The sequence below is a fragment of the Elephantulus edwardii genome, unplaced genomic scaffold (genome assembly GCF_000299155.1).
Source record: "Elephantulus edwardii isolate Elephantulus edwardi_28Jun2011 unplaced genomic scaffold, EleEdw1.0 scaffold00174, whole genome shotgun sequence".
NCBI lineage: Eukaryota > Metazoa > Chordata > Mammalia > Macroscelidea > Macroscelididae > Elephantulus > Elephantulus edwardii.
In genome coordinates this window covers 5,128,472-5,145,699 of record NW_006399924.1, presented here as the reverse complement: position 1 = coordinate 5,145,699, position 17,228 = coordinate 5,128,472, and the positions used below count along the sequence as shown (strand labels likewise).

The 17,228-nt window shown below is 42.5% G+C and overlaps 1 protein-coding gene across 2 annotated transcripts in view; it reads left to right on the top strand.

Moving 5' to 3' along the window:
* The first annotated feature begins 4,351 nt into the window (after positions 1-4,351).
* MOV10 (Mov10, Moloney leukemia virus 10, homolog (mouse)) overlaps positions 4,352-17,228 on the top strand; it is a 39,665-nt gene continuing 26,788 nt past the window's right edge. For both annotated transcript variants that reach the window (XM_006895710.1, XM_006895711.1), the window contains exons 1-2: positions 4,352-4,627; positions 4,717-4,934. In XM_006895710.1, coding sequence (XP_006895772.1) covers positions 4,798-4,934 — 137 coding nt within the window. In that variant the 5' untranslated portion in view covers positions 4,352-4,627; positions 4,717-4,797. The remainder of the gene's footprint in view (positions 4,628-4,716; positions 4,935-17,228) is intronic.

Below are 17,228 nucleotides of genomic sequence, written 5' to 3'. Positions count from 1 at the left end.
TAATTATATTTTATTATTTTTCATAAACATTTACAGAGATTTTGGGCTTCTCTGAACCTTTTAATGATTAAGGTGTGCCTAACCTGAATCATGATATTTTCAGTCACCTCATGTGCATGTATGTGAAAGCTGGAAAATGGACAAGACTGAAGTGCAGCAGGAAAGACCCACTTCTTGGAGAAAGACGTGATGTCTGGTAGAGGGTGAGCAAAAGACAACTCTAAATGAGATAGGCTGACCAGGGCTGCTGTGAACTCAAACAACTGTGAAGGTATCCCAGCACTGGGCATTGTTTTGTTCTGTTACATATTGGGTTGGAACCAGTGTCTAACCACCCTCCCCCCAGAACAGTTCGTATTACCACATTTTAAGGGACATTTAGCTCTATTTCACTGTTAGTGTAGATAGATGCAAATATTCTTGCCTTTGCTTTTCATCTATTACTTGTTTGCTTCAGGGCTATCCTATTGATTGCCTTAGTTGAAGCTAACTTGTAAAAGTTCTTCACCGCCATCTAAAACCTTTGGTTATTTGTGTTCTAGTAAGTGAACTGCCCTTGCCAAGTCCTGCAGAGCCCCGAATTCCTTAGCCTTCCTCAGCTGAATGTTTGCTAAAATTGTGTCTATTTTATCATACACCATAGAAATTAGCCTGTGGTGTCCTAGGGCAAAGGTTTCCCATTCACATGGAAAGCAGTTTTCTGTGGGGCTGCCCTGATTTGGATTTGAAATGGCACTGCTGAAGGCTATTCCTTTCATCTGAGCCTTAGTATTTGTGGTGGTGGGTTGCTAGATGCCACTACCTGTCCTTTTACATCTAGAACTTAGATGCAAAATGATACATATATAAATGCCTATTTATTAATTTACATTTTTATAAAGAACCACCTAGTAAGCCAGTTACTAAAGATTACCTTTTTAGTTCAGCCTCTACTTGGAAAGTCCAAGGAAGATTGGTAAAATACAGAATTACAACTAGATATCTTAACAAGATGAGCTTTGATTTTGCTTCGAACAGATGAGGCATATACAAACCTACAAAAGCCCTTAGAGACCAGAAATCAGTTTCCTACCTTATCATTTCCAGGATACCAAAAATTATTAAGTGTAAGACATCTGAAACTTTTCTTTTGGTCTCTGGTAGAAATCTGACCAATTTCCATTTTCAAAATCTGGCTTTGACTCTGTTCCTACAAACAGGCGGTGTTTTTTTAAGCTACAATCACCAAGTCTTTGTTTATATACTCTCCCCTTCCCCCTCCTCAATATTTATTCAACAACACAGATTTAATGACTATTTTTCATTCCATTTAAATGCTGAATTGTAGAAACCAGCTTACTGAGCTGTTATGTTGTCATGTGCACATAGCAGACCTTCCAGTTGATTTTCAGATGCTGTAAACTGCATGGGGAAAGACTATTGTCCTTTTCCCACAGAGATACTAGTGCGTGTGAACTGTCTGTCTTCCATTTGTCAGCACAGCTCTTCACTACTGGGCCACCAGAGCTCCCTGAGGTGCTGTGAGAGCATCTAATTTTCTTCAGTGTAATCTTAAGAGTCTGTTTCACAGTTTGGAGTGAGCATTGACCCTATGGATAACAGACTGCCACATCTTGAGCAAATCTTAATGACCTCTGATACCTGGAGCCCTTAGTTACTCTGTCAGTATGAAATGTTGAGGGTTCCTCTTTCTCTTACCATCCAACTTTCCCAGACATGAGGTTCTACATGCCCAAAGTATGTAAGACAGAGTTTTACCATCCTTACCTCTAAGGAGCACCTTGATTGCACTTCTTCCAAGATAGACTTGCTTGTTCTTTTGGCAGTCCATGTAATACTCAATCTTCTCCATCACCACAATTCAAAGGTATCAATTCTTACATCATATTCATTGTCCAAGTTCCTGATACATAGAAAGCAACTGGAAAGGGAGTTCTGGTGGCCTACTGGCAAGAAGCTGTGCTGCAATAGCAACGGCACACGTTTCAAATCCACCCGATGCTCCTCTGGAGGCGGAGGGGCAATCTCCTGTGCCAGCTCAATCCGATTCAATAGTACACAACATGGAAGGGAAGATAAAAAAAATGAAAAAGAAAGCAATTGAAAATATAGCATGAGGAGGAGGGACTGTATAACTGAAAGAATTTTACTTTTCAAAGAGAAGAACAAACTGGGAGAGAAGTTGGGCAGGGAGAAAAGTGCAACAATGAATGAATGATAATCCAGTTTCTGTAAACTTTTCATTCAAATTCATTTTTGAAAAAGGGGATATAGCATGGATCAGGTGCACCTATGTCTTTAAACTGACATCTTGCTCGTTGACACTTAAAGAGGTCCTACCTGACAGCAGATTTTCCCAGTGCAACAGGTCTCTTGATTTCTTGAATGCTCTTACCATGGGCGTTGATTGTGGATCCAAGTAAATCATGATCTGTCATGCCCAGATGACAAATTAAGGAAGAATAGTGTTGCATATATAGTAAAAAAAAAAATAATAACATTTCAAATGTTATTCTGAAATACAGTGCTTTGAGTGACAGGATACTACTCATACCAGGAAGACATGTTGAAACAACTGTTATTTAAATATACAGAACAACCACTAAAGCCAAAGATAAAGAAATTGAATACTACTAACTTTTGCAGTCTAAAATTGTTCAATGCTGATTGGACCCACTTAAAATCAATCTTGAAGTTGAATTATTATAAATGCCAGTAGCTTTGGGGAAGAGTTAAGGAAGGAAGGAAGATTCTAGCCAGATGTTGAAAAATAAGACACTACCTACAACAACAAAGATGAAAATAAGCATCACAAGCCTATGTGAATTAGATTTTTCAGATGAAACTGGTTTAACAATTCCATAGTAATCAAAGTTCTGTAACATTTTAACATAAGTACAGAGGTTTAAACTATGCTGCAGGTATTTATGTGTGTTTTTATAACATCCAGGAGATTATATGTCCAGAAAATAATGGCTTTTGAATTTCTTTTAAAAATAAGGTGTTTGGGTTTTTTGTTCACTCACCATTACTCTTCTTGGGCTTCAAGTAAAACCTTTGTACAAAGTAAAATTTTCAACTACTTTCATAGCTTTTTGGTGTGGGTTTTTTTTTTTCAAATTTGCTTTTGATTGTATAATTAAATTCAAAGTACTTGTTCTGTTTTACCCCATCCCTGTTACTTTGGTTCCCACAGACACTGCATTACCTATTGATACAGTCTGTTATTCCTGGCTTTATTTTATTGTTGGCCTGGGAAAAGGTACAAAGGTATCCCAGCTGGAGCTTAACTTGAACTTTGGACACTCCTTACATTTACTTAAGTTAGACTGTGTAGCCTCCTGAAGACGATGACTTTGGAGAACAGTATACTTGATATCTTTGGAACTCTAGTATATTTGTTCAAGAAAAAAAAAATTGTGTATAACTTTGTCCCATTTTACCATTTATCTGTTTTATTTCATGTTACAGATAAATAGTTGCAAAGGCTTATTTTATATTTATTTTTTTATGTTTAATTGGGTAGTCTCACTTGGTTTTGTCTTCGTAATCTCTTCTGAAGCACTTTGTACCTTTCCTGGTACTGATGCTGTTGCTTCTTGTTATGTGCTCTGGAGTCAAAAGACTCAGAACAACCTTCTATGAACAGCAGATCTGAATCTTGCCCTATCCTGTGCTGTCCTCACCATTTCCTACACACTTGGCCCTACTGTTATAGTCACCATGTCAATCCATTACATTGACATTCACACACCACCTCCCTTTTCAAGCAAAATGCCCTAAGTATGTGAGATGGAGTTTCACCATCCACGCCTCTAAGGAGCACCTCGGTTTCGATTTTCTCCTGTACAGATCGTCAGTACTCTTCACCACCAAGATTCAAAGGTTATTAATCATTTATTACCTAACAGTCCCCAGCTCTCAAGAAGCTACTGTTTAAAAAAAAAAAGAAGCTACTGTTTTGATGACTGAGGCAGCCTTTATATACTAGAAACAATAATATAGACTAGAGTGCAATTAAGTTCCCAAATGATGTGTTTCAGGGTAGGATCAGCAGGCTTTCCACATAAGTCAATGCAGCAAAGAAAAGCAATCACTGTTCCTCTTGGTAGAGCTCTGTGTCCCTTCACGCCCACTCGTACACACCTCTATCTCAGAGACACTAGATTCTTAAACTTTGATGCTTTTATAAATATATATATATAATATATATATATATTTTTTTTTTTTTTAAAGAAACTTTTTTACTTTGACTCTGCTCTCTACATTTTAAAGTTCAAAAAGGGTAAATGAGGTTCGTTGCAGGGGTGGATCTGTCTCCTTTGCTGGGGCTTGCCTTAACTATTTAGCTGATCCAGGTCCCTGTCCTTGCTCTCAAGCTATTTAACGTGTCCCAAGGCCCTGGGGAGGTGGAGTGAGGTGTGGGCGTAGTCATAGCTGGGGCTCAGGAAACCTTCTGGGTTGTACAAGGGGCCCCGGGCGGTAGCCACGTTCGGATTCTGGCTCCATGCCAGGGGAGGGAGCTGGGGTAAGGGGAGGGCCCTGAGGGAGGGGTCAGCCTCCTTAGGAAAGAGTTAATGGGGAGAGGGGGAGGGGATAAGAGGAAGAGATCGAAAGGAAGGATCAGGTAGGAAAAGAACCTACCAGAGGGGAGAAGGGAGCCTGCAGGGTCAGGGGTCAGTTAGGGGCCTACCCCCTGCTGCACCCTCATCCAAGGGCCGCCAACTTCAAGCTGCGCCGACGACTTTCAGTTTCATTTCCTCGGACCCTCTTGCCTGGGCCGCAGCTACCGCCGCGATGCCCCGTAAGTTCAGCTGCCGGCAGCTCCGGGAGACGGGCCAGTGCTTCGAGACTTTTCTGGTCGATCAGGGACGGGACATGGAGACAGATCGCGAGCAACTGCGGACCATCTATAACCGGGACTTCAAGAGCAGGTATGGGCCGGTCCCCTCTCTGGCCCCGAATCGCGGGCCCAGCTCAGCTCCACAAGCGCAGTGGCAGCGCGCGGAGGGACACTGCTTCTCAGGGCCGGCTGGCCGTCCTGGGCGGTGCAGACCTCCCCTCCTGCGCCGTGCCCACGCCCCGCCAGCGCCGCTGCACGCTGCCCGGAGCCCGCCACTTCTGCCTGGGCCGGGCTCCTGCAGCGAGTCCCTCCCGGGAAGTCCTGTGCACCCGAACGGCCTGACAGGGAGCGTGGTCCAGTCCCGTGAACGTGTGACCTGATTGCAGGGGGGACAGGGCCACGGGGCCGGGGACACAGAGCTGGTTGGGGGAGGGGAGCCTCCAGAAGGAGCGCAGGCATTGCAAAGCGCAGGGGAGACGATTGCCTGCTAGTGTGTCTGCAAGTCCGGGCGCGGGCTTTATGGGCACCCCACCCCCTTGTTTTAGGGGTTGCTTACTTGAGGGTCTACTTTGCTAGAGAGCTATAGAGACACAGTACAGGAGAGAGAATCTCCAGAACACATAAAAGAAGGGACTAAAACTACACACAGTATCTTCCATTAGCACCTGTGGCTTCTCCTTGGTGACCAGAGATATGGCAAGGGAGGCCCCTTCTCAGCCTGTTGCTGGAGGTTGGTTGGTTCCCTTTTTCTGTTATCTACCACCAAAGTGAAAATCTCTGTCAAGCCACGGAACTGTGCTTCAGAAACATCCCTCTCATCAGCAGACTGCAATCTTGGGCAGGAAACCAGGAAAATTTAACAGGGATAAATGTAAACACCTCTACAAATAAATACAGGGAATTGGGATTTGGGGTTGATAGCAGACCTTTTGAAAAAGATCTTGGGTTTTAGTAGACCAGAGGCTAGTATGGCTGCTGCAAGAGCTAAAGAAATCTGGTTGTCTTACTACAAGTGAAAGGAGGAGATGGTGATTTTCCATATTGACCAGGTCATACCTGGAATGTCTTCAGTAATGGATGTCACATTTTAAGAGGGACAATGGCAGACTTGTACATTATCCAAAAAAGGGACAAAAATGAGGATTTGTTTTATGATTCTCACTGTGCTGGGCACTATTGGAGATGTTTAAAAAAAAAGCAGCTAGTGGTCTAGCATGCATCTAGTTAAACCAGTTCTCCATCCTTTTAAATGGCAGCCTCCAGTGTGCGTGCAGGGGGCAATTTGGGTTTTGCTTCCTTTTGGGTGGGGCAGGGGTGATGAAAACATTAACATCAAAACATCTGCCAACACCACAACTTGAACATTTCCGTCTCACTGGCACTGACTGCATTTTGCATGTACCATCATTACCACTGTCTCTTATCTAAAAAACATTCTACCACTGTTTCCATCGATTTTTTTAGTGAATGATTTTTCATAAGTAAATCACCAGACGGTTTTTCCTAGGCTCTTCTGGGTGGACTCAGTAACTGACTTGTCAGTTAGAAGCCACACATGTTAACTCTTTTGTTTATACTGCCCACAGACTACATAGTTAAAATGAAATTAGGATTATAGTCACAATGAATGCTGAGAAAGCAATTAGCATACAGTTGCATCATTTCAGTATTTAATGTACATGAACTCATCTTTGTCCCTACAAAGTAGATACTACATGATTCTAGCTACTTCCTTTGGTCTCAACTGAACATAAACAACATGATCTAGTATTAGGGGAAACTCCACTCTGTTAGAAAAGCTACATATACTGTAGATTAGGGATAACTGAAGGGATTTTTCAAAAGTAATTTTTATTACCACTGTTATGTAAATAAGATACTCCCAGTACTACCAAATTAATTCCAACTTTGTAGCACAAAGTAGCACTGCCCCGCTGGGTTTCCAAAGCAATAAATCTTTATGGAGGCATACTACCAGCCTTTGTCCTGTTTAGCAGGCAATTAAGTTCAAACCACCAGGCTTTTGGCTAACAACTGAGAAAAACCAAGACAGACTCAGTTGCCATTCACATGATTTGACTCACAGCAACCTCCTCTGACTATAAATCTTATCAGAAACAGACTATCTCAATCCAGAGTAGCCAGTGAGGTTTAAACTGCCAACCTTTCATTTAACAGCCTCTACACCACCAGGGCTCCCTACTTTGTAATTCTAAATCAAGAATTTAGGAGAGGTGGTAGTGATGATGCTGGCAAACCAATATATGAGGGACTTGTTATCTCCAAAAGCCATAATAGCCCCTCAAGCCTTGTGCTTCCTTTGTGGTTATGAAAAAAAGTCAAATATCATAATTTATTGTTGACTTCAGATGAAATATCACAATATGCCCCATTCCATTGTTGTTGTTAAGTACTTTCAAGTTGGAACTGACCAAACCTCTAGTGGATTTTCAGAGTGCGTGTCTTTTTTTCTGCAGAGCATCTGGTGGATTCAAACCATGCACCTTCAGGTTAGCAGTGCAACTCCTTAGCACTAAGCCACCAGTGCTCCCTTCCATGCCACTGGTTCCCTAAAAATTTCACTGAGGTAGAAGGACCTTGAACTTTTATTGGGTTAATTTCTTACCCACTAACTCTGATGGAGTTTCAGAAGATCAAGGAATGCAACCTTCAATTTGTATTGCATCTCAGTGTCAGAAAAACAAAGGTTCTTACCAGTAGGTTCTGGACCAAAAGGCATCATGGCGGATGGAGAAGAGATGAAACTGTCAAACAACTTCGCATTACTTGATCCAGAATTAAACACCTTTAGTACCAGCAGACAGGAAATCAGGAGATGTATTGCAGTGACAAAGTCTACAGTTAGGGACCTCTCTCCAGATCATTGAGGAGTAATGAGGTCAGTTTGAGGATTAAAGTGCATCCAATTCAGGCCATGATCTTTCTGATCACTTTTTATGAATCTGAGAGCTAGACAATGAATAGGGATGACAGAAGGAGAATTGATGCCTTTTAGCTGTGGTGTTGGAGAAGAGCATTGAACATTCCATAGAGGCCAAAAGAACAAACAATTATGTCTTGGAGAAGGTGTAGCCAGAGTGCTCTTTGGAGGCAAGAATGATGAAGCTTCACCTCACATATTTCAGGCATGTTGCTAGGGGGAGCTATTCGTTGGAGAAGGACTTGATGCTTGGAAGGGTGGAGGGCGGACAAAGAAGAGGAAGACCCTCAACTAGCTGGATTGACAGGGTGACTGCCATAGTGGGTTCTTGTGTGCCAGGAAGTGTGAAGATTGCACAAGATAGGTACAGATCCGCTGTTCATAGAGTCGCTCTGAGTCATACTCGACTTGAAAGCACCTAACAACTCTTATCACTAGTCCACCATAGGAAGTTGCACTACAGAGCCAAAGTCTGCACTTCTCTCTTGGTTCAAATTCATCAGAAAAAGATGGGCAGTCTCCTCCTGTGCAGTGTACAGCCTCCTGAAAAGCCACTTCAGGGTCAGCTGAGTTGGTTTACACAGTCTAGAGTCACTGCTAGTACCTCCTTCCTACAGCTACTCAGTGTAATGTCATCAGTGTAGTGGACTAGTGTGCGATCTTGTGGAAGGGAAGAGTAATCAAGGTGCCTGTGGACCCTGTTATACTGTTAAACCACTAGAGAGTTGATATGAGATATATACTGTTAAACATCAGTTATACTGCTAGAGAGTTGATGTATCATAAGGTAGACTGTTGAAAGGGTGATGTTGACCTTGCAAACTGAAAGCAAACTTCTTATGACCCTCTGAAGAGGGAATGGAGAAGGCTTTCACCAGGTCACTGGTTGAGTACCAGGAGATGTGGAACAGCAGCTGCAGGTGGAGTCACTACTGGGTTAAGTTTACAATAAGCAACTATCATGCTCCGTAACCCGTATCTTTTTTTTTTGCACGGAAAATAGGCAAGTTAAATGGAGATGGGGTGGGAATCACCACCCCTGCATCTGATGGTGGCGCTATTCTCTGTGATTTCTCCAGTTGCATTTATTTTTTATGGTAGCTGATGTTAGATGGATCTTAGCTGAAAGCAGAGAATACCAGAGGAATGTCTGTCATTTATTGACTATGCAAAGAGACGTTTGACTGTGTGGATCATAACAAACTGGCTGACTCTGAGAAGAATGGGAATCCCAGAACACTTGATCATTCTAATGCGAAACCTATACTTGGGCCAGGAGGCAGTAGTCAGAACAGAGCAAGGGAACACTGCATGGTTCAAAATTGGGAAGGGCGTACACTAGGGATGCGTCCTATCTCCATAGCTTTTCGACCTGTATGCAGAAGAGATTATCTGGAAGGCTGGGCTCTATGAGGAGAAATGGGGGGTCAAGATTGGTGAACGATCTATCAACAATCTGCGTTATGCAGATGACACAACCCTGCTTGCTGAAACTGAGGAGGACCTGAAACACCTGCTGCAGAGGGTCAAGGACTGCAGCCTTCAATATGGACTGAGGCTCAATGTCAAGAAGTCAAAGATTCTCACCACTGGACCAATTGGCAGCATCAGGATGGATGGTGAAGAGATTGAGATTGTTCACAGTTTTAGTTTGCTTGGCTCCACAGTCAACACTCTTGGCACCAGTAGCCAGGAAATTAAAAGGCGCATTGCCATGGGAATGTCTGCTGTTAGGGACCTCTCCAGAGTACTGAAAAGCAATGGTGTCTCTTTGGAGACTAAGGTGCGTCTGATACAGGCCATGGTGTTTGCAATCACTTGTTATGCATCAGAGAGTTGGACAATGACCAAGGAGGATAGAAGGAGAATTGATGCCTTTGAGCTGTGGTGCTGGAGAAGAGTGTTGAGAGTACCATGGACTGCTAGGAAAACAAACAGATTCATCCTGGAAAGGGTTAAACCGGGTGGCTCCTTGGAGGCAAGGATTCTGAGGCTCCATCTAACATACTTTGAACATGTTGTGAGGAGAGACCAGTCACTGGAGAGGGACATCCTGCTTGGGAGGGTGGAGGGACAGCGCAGGAGGGGAAGACCCTCTATGAGGTGAATTGATTCAGTCACTGGGATAATCAGGATGAGAGTGTCAGAGACAGTGCGATGATTGGCACAGGACAGAGCAGAGTTTAGGGCTGTTGTACATAGGGTCGCTATGAGTTGCAAGCGACTCGATGGCACATAACAACAACAACATAGAAGCAGTTCCATATGGTTTTTCCTACCATAATGGTCTTATTCTATATGTCAGTGATCTGATGTGGGGTCATACCACTTGCTGAGTGTATTTGCTCCAATTTGGCATTCTGGAACTGGAAAAGTCACTACAAATTTGAGGACCCAGTGTGATGTGAACATGAACTGTTGTTGTTGTTGTTAGGCGCCATCAGTGCAAGTACAACTCATAGCGACCCTGTGTACAAAAGATCTGAAACCAGTCCTGTCCTGCGCCATCCTCACACTTCCTGATAAACAAGAGCCCACTGCAGCAGTCACCATGTCAGTCCACCTGGTTGAAGATCTTCCTCTCCTTCGCTGACCCTCCACCCTTCCTAACATCATGTCCTTCTCCAAGGAATAGCCCCTCCTAGCAACACACCCAAAGTATGTGAGGTGAAGCCTCATCATTCTTGCCTCCAAAGAGCACTCAGGCTGCATCCTTTCCGAGACATATCTGTTCCTTCTCTTGGCTGTCCATGGGATGTTCGGTGCACTTCTCCAACACCACAGCTCAAAGACATCAGTTCTTTTTCTGTCATCCTTATTAAGCCTTCATTAATAACCTGACAGTCATACATCCTTACTCTGACTTGTGGATTATAATAACATTTGAGTCTCCTGGAATTAATGTCATTTCAGAACCAGTGTCCAGTAATCTTTAAAAAGCCTGATTATTTCCTTTGCCCCAATAAGTAGTCACATTTTTTTATAGGCCCTAGATCTCTTTAGGGAAATGTGGGAAGATAAACAGTATAAATTTTTGTGTAGAGAGATTGTCAGTAACACACCATTTCTCCTTCCTTCACAGGGTTATGATTCTGTAAACTTGCTCAGGTCTGGACTGATTCTAGTGATTCAAGTTAGATGGCTATTCATCTAACCTAGAACTCCTCTTGTGCAAACCTAGTAAGTAGATTTCCCATCTGTTTTATTCCAAGAGACATCAGGACTAAGTAGCCACAGCCATGTTGTTGTTGTTATGTACTGTCAAGTCGCCTGCAACCAACCCATGGTGACCCTATGTACAGCAGCTCTGAAGCCTGCCCTGTCCTGAGCCACTCTCACTGACTTGAGCACACCTACTCTGATTGCCCCACTTACTGTTATCAATCCATCTCATCCAGGGTCTTTCTCTTCTGTGCTGTCCCTCTACCCTTCTGAGCAAGATGTCCTTCTTCAAGGACTAGTCCCTCCTGGCCACGTGTTCAAAGTGTGTGAGACGGAGCTTCAAAATCCTAGCCTCCAAGGAGAAACTTGGTTTCACTCTCTCCAAGACAGACCTATTTGTTTTCCGGATGGTCCCTGGTATGTTCAAGACTCTTCTCCAGCACTACAACTTGAAGGCATTGATTCTGCTCTCTGATGCATAGCAAGGAATTGTGAAGACCGTGGCCTGGATCAGGCACACCTTAGTCTTTAGACTGACCTAGTTTCTTCTCAGAACTCTGGAGAAATTCCTGACAGCAGATTTTCCCAATACAATTAATCTTTTAATTTCCTGACTGCTGGTGCCAAAAGTGTTGTTTGTGAAGCTGAGCAAGCTGTGTTAACAATCTCAAATCTCTTCACCGTCTATCATGGTGCTGCCATTTGGCCCAGTGGTGAGAATCTTTGTCTTCTTGATAATGAGCTTCTATCCATATTGAAGACTACAGTCCTTGACTTTCTGCAGCAAGCACTTCAGGTCCTCAGTTTTAGCAAGCAAGGTTGTGTCATTTGCATAGTATAGATACCCACACAAATCAGATGATTCTGATTACTGTTTTCACTTGCTGTCCATTAGCGTAACCACAGCCGCTGGTCCCCTACTACTAGCTGTCTGACTAGACCCATTATAATCAAATGTCTTAATTCTGTAAAGGTAGTTCCCATTGTCAAGTTTTGCTTACATAAAATGGCTGCTGTAGGCTGCAAGGATGCTGGAGCTCTCTCACAAGTATATTTTTTATAGTTATAAAAAAGTGTATCCTTTGGATATCCCATATGTAAGTCTAGGGGTTTGACCTGCTAAATCCACTCTAGCATCCCAATTTCCCAAAGTATTTGAATATCGTCTTCTACAGTATACTGAGGCAGGTTTGGTACTTCAGCTTGACTTAGTGCAGACCTCCTCGTTATCCACGCTTCAGCGAGCCAACCAGATAAACCAAATTCTTTCTTAACCTCTTGAGCTGAAATTCTAAAGGCTCTGCTTAGGGCTCAAATTGATAAAACTCCAACTATTCTTTTGAATTATTATCCCATAGTCTTAGTACCCATCCCCACACATATTCTCTAGATTTCTGTTTGCACATATTCAAAAAATCAAGCCATTCTTTTGGAGATTGCTGGGATTTACCTCTACTTGTATGCTCAGAAGCAAAAATGGGTGTTGGGAAAGGTTCCATGGAACATTCAGCAGTTTTCCTAAGGCATCTGCCTCAGGCATTAGCCCACTTCTGCTACAGGTGAGATCTCAGACAAAAACACATTAAGTACAATTGGGTTGATCTCGTAAGATGAGAATAAGGAAGGGCTGGCGCAGTGGAATTTAGAGACTCAATGTTTCCATTATCTGCCCAAGTGTCCCCATCGCAAATTTCAGGATCCCACTTCTTCCTACTCTATGCCCTCACTTTGAATTCAGACACCATTTGAGGCTGACATTTCAGTTGGCATTGTATTTTAGGTGTGTGTGTGTGTGTGTGTGTGTGTGGTGTGTGTGTGTGTGTGTGTGTGTGTGTGCGCGCTCATAAGACGTTAATGGAAAGATTTTTTTAATTATTAATTTTAATGAAAGTTTACAGAGACTTTGGATTTCCCTTCATTCGTTGTTGCACTTTCCTCCCTGCCCAACCTGCCCCCCCATTTGTTCTTCTCTTTGAAAATTAAAATAAAAATTATTTCATTGTTATACACTCCTTCCCCCCAAGTTCACTCCACTATGCAGCCTTCATTCTGGACTCTTGTTATGACAATAATACCTAATAATAAATCCCTTTCAAAAAGTTCTCTCCCTCCTCTGTTTCAATGCAGTACACCTAATTTATCCCATCTTTCTCAGTTTCCCCCTAACCCTGGTATCAGTCCTATTTTACAACAGTGACACTATACAGTATTTGTCCTTTTGTGACTGAGATATTTCACTCAGCATAATGTCCACCAGGGTCACCCATTTTGTACAATATTTCATGAGTTCTTTGTTTTTCAATGCAGCGTATTATTCCATTGTGTAAATATGTCAGAGCTTCTCTATCCGTTCATTTGTTGATGGGCACTTAGGAGGTTACAACAAGATGTAAGACTTTCTTTCCAAAAACATGGAAACTGAGGTTTTTCCTATGGCACTTGAGCTATGAATCAGCAGCCCTGAGCCCTCATCTCTTTCACCATCTTGTCCAGCATACATAGAACCAGCAAGTAGCTTCCCTAAATTCCTCATCCTGAAAAATTGTAGAAACATATGAAACACATGATCCACCAGAGCCTCACTTCTCACTAATGCTTGATCTATTAGTAATGCTATTTTAAGTGATTAACATTACCACCTCACTTCATACATTAGCAGAGCCCTCAGTACTAAGGGTAGTAGAGCCATCAGCACCACTCAGTCAAACTTGAGATCACTTTAGAAAATTTATGTCAACAGTTTTCTCTAGAGCCACTCACAGTACTGAATGTCTAAGGCCAAGTTCTCTAGAGAAGCAAAACCAGTGAATATTAGAGAGATTTTTCCGAAGGAAATGACTAACCTATTTATAAAGGCTGGCAAGCCCCTGGTCTGTGGCACATACCTGCAGCAGCTGCTGAATCCAAGGTCTGCAGATAAAGGCAGGCTCTTGGTCCAAGGAACCAAAGAGGTGAGGAGCCAGATGCACAAGGGAGATGGAGTAAAACAACAAGCCAGCCCCTCCTCCAGACTTCCTTATATACTTGATTTTAGGCCACACCTCTAAGAATCTTACCCCCAACTTACTGGCTGCTCATAGGAAATCCCACCAAAGGATTATATTACATCAAGCCAGCTTTGGTGGCTTAGTGATATGGAGTTGTGTTGGCAACCTAAAGGCATGGGATTCAAATCCACCAGCTGCTCCATAGGAGAGAGAGAGGCATTTTCCTACTGTGCAGTTTACTGCCTCGGAAAACTCACTGGAGTGTCAGCTATGAATCCGTTTTTTACTCAATGGTCTATAACAACAACATCAAGCCACTTCATAGCTGCCAAACCAGAGAATTACAGGCAGCCAGATTGATACCTTCACCATCATAGTTTGCTTAAAAGGAGAAAAAAAAATTGGTTTAGGAAGCTAATGAATATTTAGAAGATTGACATGGTGAAGAATATTATATTCCTAGTTTACACAGCAAAACTGGGTCTCATCAATGTGGCTCCCCCTCAATGCACAGCATCCTTTGAAACCATTCTGCAAAGCTATCAAACCTTATCCTTCCAATAGAAACAAATCTTTCTTCCTCTGAGCTCTAGTAGTTTATTGTTCACACCTTGGTTGTAGCCTGTTTATACTATGTCGCATCTGAGCTAATAAACCACCGTCTCCTGGATCTTGCTTCCAGGTCCCCTAAAGGCAGAAGCTGACCTTTAATTTTGTTTGCATCCTCCCTAGACCCCAACGTTGTGCCAGAATAGTGTACATAGCAGATATTCCATAGATGGCTGCAGAATCTGATTAAACTCACGGGAAGAGTTGCCCTTCAAGAGAGTGGCAGCCAGTCACTTAGTCAGATTCTAAGATTTCTACACTGGAGTGAATAGATTCCTTCCAGTTCACTTATTTTATGCATTCTCAACTCCTGCCTTTCCCCACCTCTGTTCAATCATCCAAAGTGTTTAATGCAATTCTGTGCCTTGATTCCTGCCTTGAAAAATGTAGTCTTGGGGAGCTCTAGTGGCAAGAAGCTGTACTGCAATCCCAAAGGTACACGGTTCCAATCCATCAGATGCTCTGCCGGAGAAGGAGGGACAATTTCCTCCTGTACCAGTCAGATCTCATTTGACGGTACATGCACAAAAAATAATAAAGTAAAATTTTTAAGAAAAGAAAAGAAAAATGTAGTCTGGCTTTTTCTTCTGAGCACTGCAAAGATTGCCATGGGCTGCCACCCTGCTTGGTGTTACCAGTATTGTAAAAGCAAACCCTATCCAGAGTCCCATTTCTGCAGAGGTCTCCCTGATGCCAAGATCCACATCTCTGAATTGGGTTGGAAAAAGGCAAAAGTGAATGAGTTTCCCCCCACTCTCTGGCCACGATGAATATGAGCATCTCTCTTCCAAAGCCCTTGAGGCCTCCTATATTTGTGCCAGCAAGTATGTGGTGAAAAGTTGTGGCAAAGATGGTCTTCACTTCAGAGTGCCACTGCATCCTTTCCATGTAATTCGCATCAACAAGATGTTGTCCTTTGCTGGGGTTTGACAGGCTCCAGACAGGTATGCAAGGTGTCTCTGGAAAATCCTAGGACACATGGTCAGGATTCACATCGTCCAGGTCATCATGTCCATCTGTACCAGGCCTCAAAACAAAGAGCATGTGATTAAGGCCTGGGTGCCAGAAGATCCATATCTCCAAGAAGCGGGGCTTTGTGAAGTGTATTACTTTTACAGGGCTTTTAAGTGGGGCTTTCTCGAAAGTACCTTATCAAAATGGTTGTTGAGTAAAATACATCCCAGATCGTGACCTCTTGGGCAAGTGACAGGCCCTGCTGCACTCATGAAAACTTTGGTTAGCACTGCCCTGGCTTATCTGTACACTAATAAATTGAAATTCATGGATTAGAAAAAAAATGTAGTCTAGTAGGAAGCAGCACATGTAAGACAGTATTACAAACAATACTGACAAATTAAGACAGTCTTACAAATGTTCGTATAATGGTTAGTGTTGAGGTCCTTTCCCAGCTCTGCCACTTGCTGGGTTTACTTGACTTTAAACAACCATCTAAGATTTAAATTTTTCCCATCTGCGAGAATGTGACTAATAATACCTTTCTGTTATTCCTATAATAAATATATACTATTTATTATTACATATATTATATAATCTATTATCTAATATATTGTAAAATATAGTATTATAAATATATATAAGTACAGTATATAAATATAGCTGTTTCCGGGATGGGAAGATGAGCGGACTGGCCAGATTCTGCAAAGGTGTGTTTTCTGGTTTGGGGTTAACACTTGGATTTGAGACTGGAGTGTGACTATTGCTCGCAGCAGGGTGTGAGCTGATTGGATTTGGCCTCTATTTAAAAAGGCATTTGAACCCTCAGGCCTTGTTTTTGCATAGCTCTTGAATAAAGCAGGCTTGGAAGCAGGAGTGGCATTTACTTCCAAAAAAATCTTGCCTACGAAAACTCTGAGAACTTGGAGAAAAGATGAAAGTTTCGTGTTTAAGACTTTTGATCGCTATGGGTTGTCTACAACTTGATGGCACTTAACAACAACAGTATGTAAATATGAATCTTACATATTATATAACTATATTATGGAAATTATCCAACAATATCATTGATATCACATGCAAGCAAAATTCTGCTGAAGATTATAAAAAAAACCACAAAAAACTGGAACAGCACATCAACAGAAAACTGCCAGAAGTGCAGGCTGAGTTTAGAAGGGGTCATGGTACTATGGGTTTGTAGCTAATGTTACATGGATCTTGGCTGAAAGCAAGGAGTGCCAGAGGAATGTATATCTGTGTTTCATTGACTATGCAAAGGCGTTTGAGTTTAAGGATCACAATGAACTGTGGCTGACTCTTGAGAAGAATGGGAATCCCAGAACACCTGTGAAACCTGTACTTGAACCAGGAGGCAGTTGTCAGAACAGAGAAAGGAAACACTGCATCGTTCAAAGTTGTCAGAATGGAGAAAGGAAACACTGCATGGTTCAAAATTGGGAAGGGTGTATGCCAGGGTTGTGTCCTATCTCCATACCTTTGCAACCTATATTTAGAACAGATTATCCGGGAGGCTGGGCTCTATGAGAAGTGTGGCATCAAGATTGGAGGAAGATTCATCAATAATCTGCATTATGCAGACGATATAATCCTGCTTACTGAAACAGAGGAGGACCTGAAGCGCTTGCTGCAGAGGATCAAGGACTACAGCCTTCAATATGGATTGAGGCTTAATATCAAGAAGACAAAGATTCTCACCACTTGGCCAACTGGC